At 45.1% G+C, this 8,061-nt stretch overlaps 1 protein-coding gene across 3 annotated transcripts in view; it reads right to left on the bottom strand.

Moving 5' to 3' along the window:
* Positions 1-916: 916 nt before the first annotated feature.
* Positions 917-8,061, bottom strand: part of GPR6 (G protein-coupled receptor 6) — a 28,911-nt gene continuing 21,766 nt past the window's right edge. Inside the window, exons 1-3 of one of the 3 annotated variants that reach the window (XM_083497906.1) lie at positions 4,309-4,491; positions 2,903-4,213; positions 917-2,376 (exon numbers count right to left, since the gene is read on the bottom strand). In XM_083497906.1, the coding sequence (XP_083354032.1) occupies positions 1,369-2,352 (984 nt within the window). In that variant the 5' untranslated portion in view covers positions 2,353-2,376; positions 2,903-4,213; positions 4,309-4,491 and the 3' untranslated portion in view covers positions 917-1,368. Of the gene's footprint in view, positions 2,377-2,602; positions 2,801-2,902; positions 4,214-4,308; positions 4,492-8,061 lie in introns of those variants that run through there. The other 2 variants (XM_083497908.1, XM_083497907.1) reach the window with 2 other exon arrangements.

The following is an 8,061-nucleotide window of genomic DNA, read 5'->3' as shown; positions in this document are numbered from 1 at the left end:
TGCAGTTTTTAAATTCAAACAGAAGTGATAATAAATAATCATTTGACTCTAGTTAAGTAGGAACTCTCCCAAGGATACTTTGAATCTAGACGTATACTGCAATACACTATGGTTTCAAAGTACAGTATTGGTTTATTTATTCATTTTGATTCAGCTGTGCAAGTCCTTCCAAGCTAAGATGTAATTCTCACCTGCTGCTTCTGGAAAAAAATGACTTATTATAAGTGAATGGGTTATATCACAATGTGGCCTAATGCACACAGCCAGCAAGCTGTGCATAAGTCCCCCTGAAGAATTGGTCAGACAAAGACAGACAAAAAGAGGCACCTAGGGCCTGTGGATTGTCACAGAAATCAATTTATTATGAGCTTGCGCAGGTGTGTCAGGAAGAAAACATGGACCAAATCTAAACTAAGCCATAAAGGAGGTCAAATGGGAAAATATAGAAATTTTCTCCGATGCTACCCCTCCCCCCCAAATGAATGGAAATTAATTGGCACTCTTGAAGATTTCAATGACACTCATATAGAATAATTTCCCTGTGAGCTGCAACCATCATTTGAGAATCAGAATAACTCTTTGATCTTGCTTCCTCTCTTGAAACAATTTTATTTGATAGTCTCATATCTTACCTAAGAATAGTGATGAGGCCTTTTAAAGACTTAGAAGAATTAATATTATACACAGGCTTGATTAGCTTGATCTCTACAGAAAATAAAATTACTACTGAATAGAAACAAAATAAACAAAACAGTATATTTGAGAAACTTGTTTTATGATGTGGTTCCTCTGCATAACTAAACTAATTTCATATGGGTGGATAAACCCAATTCATATTTTCAAGTAAATAAAGGTGAGGCATCATGAAAGGTTTTTCAGGCTCTTAGAGGCTATTAAATCAGCTCAACACACAAAATAAAAATATGTAATGAATTGTTTTATTTGTGTACAAAATGTCATAATTTGTCAATACTGTGCAGCAAAATATATTATCACTCACATCCCAAAATAATCAGACAATATTTTACTTCTTCTCTCTCTTTCTTTTTGCCCTTTAAAAATGGCAATACTGTTTTGGCAGTTCAGCAGCTAAAAATAAAGTGCTATAATTACGTAGTCTTGGAATGCCTCCACTTTACAAATGTGATGCACAATCTTGTATACAACCACACTGTTCTCCCCCCACCCACAACCAAAAGCTTTAGACTTTTCACATTCTCAAGAATACACACACATAAAGTGCTACTGTTTAAACATCTCCCCCCAAAAAACAATTTCACAACATGTATCTGGTTCATACCAGGCACTGTAATTCACAAAAGTCAAAGATTGTCACTTTGTGCAAAACGACACAGAAGGAGAAGTCACTTAGACATCACTGGGGGATCTTGAACGAAAGGACACTTTTGATTGAAAGCAGCCACAAAACAGAACCCACATAGACCTCTGAATTTCTTGGTTTCTGTAGGCATAAATGATAGGATTGATCATGGAATTGTAGGTAGCAGGTAGAAGTGTGGCATAAGTGTACACAGCAGGGTAGCGGGAATCTCCAACTACGCAGTAGATAGCAAAAGGTAACCAACTGGCTCCAAAAGTCCCAAGGATTATAGCAAGTGTTGAGACTCCCTTTTTGGTTGCAACATAGTGAGATGCAGTCAGAAAATGTTGCTGGAGTGCTATCTGGTGTGCATGCCTGCAAACTATTTTGCAGATTTTAATGTACAGGTGCAGCATGAGAATAAAGATGACAAAGAAGGAGGCAGACAGCAAGGTCACATTACTTTTGGTCAAGGGTCTCACAATACTGCACGATGAATAATCTTCTAGGCAATTCCAGCCCAAGACAGGTAGAAGTCCTAAGCAGAGGGAAACCCCCCATGTGATGATCAGCATCATATGAATACAGAGAGCAGTCTTCTCAGAGTAGTAAGTCAGTGCGTTGTACAGGGAAAGGTAGCGATCAACTGTGATGGCTAATAAGCTACTCACAGAGGCAGTAAAAGAGGCAACTAGGAAGCCAACTGTAATAAGGCTGATGGTTTCTGACTGGATCACATACTGGAAAACAAAATTGAGGATCAGGCCAACTCCAGCCAGTAGGTCTGCTGTGGCCAAGCTCCCAATCAGCACAAACATTGGGGTTCTTAGGTTGGGAGTGTAGAATATAATGGCCACAACGATCGCATTTTCACAGGCAATGATGGTCCCAGAAATGCAGAGCATAATATCCCAAGGGTTGATGGTAAAGATGGGGAGCTTGGAGGAGAGCTCCAGAGAAGAATTCTGGTTGCTGGCTTGGATCCAGGGCACAGGGCTCCTGGTTTCATTCAAGGCAATGCTTTCATTCATCTCTGCCGCAGCTAGATATGCCACCTGCAAGGAGAAGAAGGAGGAAGAAAGGAAGGAAGAAAAGGGGTGTTAAAATAATGCCTTTGCTAAAAAAAAAAAGAGAGAGAAGGAAACACAGAATAATAGCTAAGTTAAAAGGACAAAATAATTGAAGGCAGAAATCTAACACGAAAGTGAAGGAAACATGTCTAGTCTAAGGCACAAGGAAGTGGGGATCAGCATCCATAGGCGGGAAAGAAGCAACACAAACCCAGAGAGCCTGGTCAATAGCTGGTGCGCTCAGAGAGCCGCGTTTGCAAAAGCCGACGGGCGCTCTCCGTGGTGCTGAAACTAAAGTTTTCCCTCCCTCTTTGGGAGCGGATCCCAAGGCAGGAGAGCCTCGTTGGCGCAAGCAGGCGACCGGCTCAACCGCATCTCGCCATCGCAGCCTATTAAGATCCCGCTGGTTTGGCTTTAGCTACGCGCTGCACTCTCTCTTTGTCCTGCGATTCTCCCGCCACACACACACACACACACACAACAACAACCCCCCCCCAGCACCCTCTCTTACTCTGCTTCAAGGCTGAGAGATGCTTCTCATGGATGCTGCTTCTGCCGCTGCTTGCCGCCGTCTGCCCCGTCGCGTGGCTGGAGCCGCGTCCCTTCTTTGCCTTTGGCGGGCAGGAGCCGAGGAGGCGGGAGCAGGCGGCTGCCACCCTGCGCGTCTCCGTCCCGAGTGTGAGCCAGAAAGAGCGGGAGCGCTCTCAGGCGGCTCCGAGTCTGACGTAGAAATGACAGAGGCGAGGGCAGGGCCATCAGCCGCCCAAGCGCGCACATGGAGCGCTGGCCCCGGACGAGCCCCCGCCCGCCGAGGGAGGGGGGAAAGCGCGCGCAATTAAACTCGAGGGATGAAAGAGCAACGGGGCTGCGGGGAGGAGGAAGGCACCGCCGAGCAGAGACGCTGAGCGTCTGAAGAGGGCGGAGAAGCGTCCCCGAAAGCAGCGGGGCGGGGGGCGCAGGCGAGCAGATACTCCAGTCGCGAGCGGGAATTAAGGGGAAGAGCAGCGCCGAAGGGCACGTGGACTGGGCAGGAGAGGGGAAGAGGAAGGCGGGAAACGTTGCTGTGGGGGGAGGGCAGGGGGCCAGCAGGGCTGAGGGGGAAGAGGGGAGAAAAGGGGCTCGTGGGTGGCGAAGATAGGACGCGCTGAGCTGCAAGCGCCCTCCCGCCCTGTTGCCTCAACCCCGAAAGAGGCCGCCCGCTCTGGTTCCTGACCAGGCAACGCGGTCGTTGAGATTCCCCCGCAAGGCGAGGCGCTTCCCACGCCAGTGCGGTCGTGGGGGAGCTGCCGCTCACCTTGGCCCCCTGGAGTGTGAGACACGTGTTTGCAAACACGTGCTGTTGCATCCACACTTTTACATGGAAGGGGTTGCACTCCCTCTGAAGGAACAAGTTAGTAAGTCTAGGAGTGCGACTGGATTTGCTCTGTCGCAGCTGTCCCAAGAAGACTCCTCAGCTAAGGGTGCTTAACCCCCACTTCCAGCTGGTCACTGGTTGCCCTTGGGTTGGTTTTCTTTTTTTTTTTTTTGGACCCTGATAACCTGTCCTCAATGCTCTAGTGACTTTCCATTTGCAATGTGCTTAACATGGGGCTACCCTTAGAAGTCAGTATGGAAGCTAACACAAAAATATATCATGGAATTGTGTGAAATACTCAGTCTGAGCCTCAGTTTCCCCATCAGCAAAGTGGAAACAATAGTGACTTTTCTCAGACTGCTATGGGAGGGATGGCAAAAGAGTTCACCAAGTACTTTGCAAAGTGAATGCACTACATTAAATTTTAAGGAGAAATAGTAGTAGTAGTAGTTAGCAGTTCTTATAGGACTCAGTGGGATATACTAAGCAAGTGCTACCATGCAGCCCAATGCTGTGCACAGGGAAAGGCTTCACCAATTTCTGTGGACCTACCCTCAAATAACTGCATAAAGTCTCAGTCTGAATAACTTAGGCTGTGTACACAATATGACATCTGAAGCATGTTGTTTCCCTCAAGGAATTCTGATCACTGTTGTTTTAAAGGGTTGTTGGGAATTGTAACTCTGTGAGGAGTAAACTACAGTGCCAGTGGCACAGCTAGCTACTTGGGATGCAAGCCCCATGCTGCCATTTTGGGCAGTGTGGAGCCTGCAGGCGCCTGAGCCACTGTGTCACTCTCAGGAGAGAAGCGAGGCTCGGGCACGGTAAGTGCGCCCTGACCCCATGGTGTGGCACCCAGCGCTCCCCCACCCAGCTATGCCTCTGTGCAGTGCCCAGAATTTTTTGAGGAAAAGAATGTGCTTCAGTTGTGCTTTAAAGGTTTAGTGTGTATGCAGCCTTAGCAACTAAAGATCAGAATGCTCTAATGCAACCTTCTTAAAAACTGCATTGAGAACAAAGAAGACTGAGGAGAAGATAAGGTATTAGAAAACAGGTTGAGAAAGTTGCCTTAAATCAGAACTGGAAGGAGAAGATGTAGCACAGTAAAGGTTCTTTTCCCACCGCCACTGCCCATCTATTTCACTGAACAAAAACAAAACTATAGTCTATGTCAAGACAAAGAGGAAAATTAGCATCTGCTAATGATATACACTAAAGGAAGTTTCCTTATACTGTACTAAATCAGATCACTGGTCAATCTAGCTTGCTCTTGTCTGCACTGACTGACAGCAACTCTCCACGCTTTCAGGCAGGGTTCTCTCGAAGTCCTACCTGGAGATGTTGAAAATTAAACCTGCACCTTTCTGCATGCAAAGCATTTGCTACAGCACTACGCCATGATCCTTCCCATACTATCGGAATAATATTTGAAGCTTTGGACCATGTGGGGAAAATCCATACTGCAGCTCAACCCCAGGCTGGCATTGCCTTTTAGGAAACTGGACTAATGCTAATTGAAGGAGGAGCCTATGTATGGCCCTAGAGCTTCTCATATTGCCTTGTTGAAGTAGGAAGGAATGGCACTTCAGCGACTGCCAGGCCATCAGTACAAAGTGAGAACCCAGCCTAAGGAGAGAAGACACCTGCAAAGTGGTAAGGAAAGCCACTTTCCCTATTTCTTATTTAGGGTTTTTTTTTATACATGTAGGTGGAACATTTTGCTGCTGTCAGTCTGAGTTTGATTCATAAGTATCTCAGTGTTCCCTGAATTTAATTTAATTTTTTACCACAGCCTGAGTCCTGTAAACACCAGTTTAGAAGTTATACTAGCAGTTCGGCAACAGAACACATGATACTTCTCTAGATGAATACATGTTAATCACAATGTAGGAAGTAGTTTGGGACGCGGGTGGCACTGTGGCCTAAGACGTGCCGATCAGAAGGTCGGCGGTTCGAATCCCCGCAACAGGGTGAGCCCCTGTTGCTCAGTCCCTGCTCCTGCCAACCTAGCAGTTTGAAAGCACATCAAGTGCAAGCCTTGCAAGTTGCTGCAAAAGAAGGCTGGTGAACAACATCACAAGTGTTTCGAGAAACAAATTGAAACTCTCAATTTTGTTACTTTTACTATTGCCAGGCACTGTGGGTTAAACCACAGAGCCTAGGACTTGCTGATCAGAAGGTTGGCGGTTCCAATCCCCGCGATGGGGTGAGCTCCAGTTGTTCGGTCCCTGCTACTGCCAACCTAGCAGTTCGAAAGCACATCAAGTGCAAGTAGATAAATAGGTACCTCCGGCAGGAAGGTAAATGGCATTTCCGTGCGCTACTCTGGTTCACCAGAAGCGGCTTAGTCATGCTGGCCACAAGACCCAGAAGCTCCCTCGGCCAATAAAGCGAGATGAGAGCCGCAACCCCAGAGTCAGTCATGACTGGACCTAATGGGGTCCTTTACCTTTAGGAAGTAGTTATTCAAGCAAAATAATTTTTTCCATACTATTTTAATAATCTGTACACACTCATCAGACAACAACAAGAATCAATTTTATGTTGCAGTGGGTGTTGATTGCTACAACAGGTTTCTTAAATAGGCCATAATGGCCAGTCATGGCTAGTACTATTGGTAGTATCTCATTCACCCAGGGTGAGACTCACAGAAAAACAAATTTCCCTGTAGCCCGTGAAGTGGGATAGAACTGTAGGTTTTTGCAGAAGACCAAAAAGAAGGAGCCTTTATGGGGGCTCTAATGCTCTTTTCTCTGAGGGAAACTTGCACTCTTTATAGTTTCACACAGGTATTGCTGTATGCTTGATTAACCCCCCCCCCACACTGTACATTTGTAAAGATATAGAACATCATAAGACACACACAAGTGCTTTCTCCTCACAAAGAAACTAACCCTGTAGAAGGCCTTTGGGATTCCCTATTACTGAGAAGAGTGAGGAACTATACAGTAAAACATCTATTAAATCTTTGGAAACCCTTGATACAAGAGTCATAGGCTACAGTCCTATACACACTTACCTAGCAGTAAACCCCATGGAACTCCATGGGACTTAGTCCTGGTGTACAGAATTGTACTGTTAGGGAATGCTTTCATTACCCGTTTCATTGTAAAAGAAAAGGGGCAATAAATCCTTCAGGTTTGCAAATATATATTCATTGGGCTCAGTGTATTTCAAATATCTTCTTCAGATGCATGATCAGTTTGAGACAGTTTTCTGGGGGAAATATGCACAGAGGCTGAAGTCTCAAGTTCATCCTAAGCATGCTCCTGAAAAAAAATATTCAAAGCACACTGCACCGGGGGGGGGGGGGGGGCTTCCTCTCTTCCTGTCTTCAAGTTTGGTGTCCTCCTGATATTCTTTATTCTTTCTTCAACATCATTCACTATGCTGTACTCAGATAGTATGACGTTCAAAACTAACTGGAATAATGCAGCTGCTGCTACTACATGTGATCAAGATTAAAAACCACACGTAGCTACGAAATCAATGCCTTAAAGACACATTCCAGCTTTGATTATCTCCCGTTTGGGAGAGGATAATTAGATAACAGCAATTAAAGTGAAAATCTTTGCACTTCTTGATGATTCCCCATGAGAAACATATGAAACAACCTTCATTCTTCAAAGGCAGAAGAGATCCCAACTCCAGCTGTCATTAGTAATATTACATTATTAACATCTTCACAACGTTTGGTATGAATCTAATGGTTGTGACTGAAATAACTGACGGATGATATACGTTATATGGCATAAAGAATCAGTCCACAATCAACTGACATTTTTATCTTTTATCCCACTTTATATCTTATTCAGCTAACTATTCCTGCTAGTGGTAGCTGGCACAAGGACTTCCACTAAGACATCAAGGCTTTCCACACCTCTCCTCTCCCCATGCACCTCCTGAAATTGGCTTGGGAGTGCGTATGCATGTTGAGGCTTATTCTGTCCTGCAAGCTGAAAAGCTTGCACAGATGGAATGACTGCCACAGCACAACACTGAATTCCTACCCCCGTTTTGGAATGAATACCCAATACAAATTATTCATGCCTCTTATCAAGGTGTGTGTACAAGAGAACTCCAGAGGATATATTCCTGAAAAATAATTAGGGTCTCCTGCAAATACCATCTTATCAGGAGGTAAGAAATGCACAATGTAGGAATTGGGCCTGTAGTGCTGTGGCAACTACCATTCGGAATTCCCTGCTGTTGTATATTAGACTGCTGCTCTCTTTTGTCTTTTTGGCACCTACTATATACCTTTCTCTCCCCCCCCCCCGGCAACAAGCCTTTTAAATATGTTTTTACTGTTTTAT

Source organism: Podarcis liolepis (genome assembly GCF_965112155.1).
Source record: "Podarcis liolepis genome assembly, chromosome: 3".
In the NCBI taxonomy this organism is placed as follows: domain Eukaryota; kingdom Metazoa; phylum Chordata; class Lepidosauria; order Squamata; family Lacertidae; genus Podarcis; species Podarcis liolepis.
This window is presented reverse-complemented; position numbering and strand designations above follow the sequence as displayed.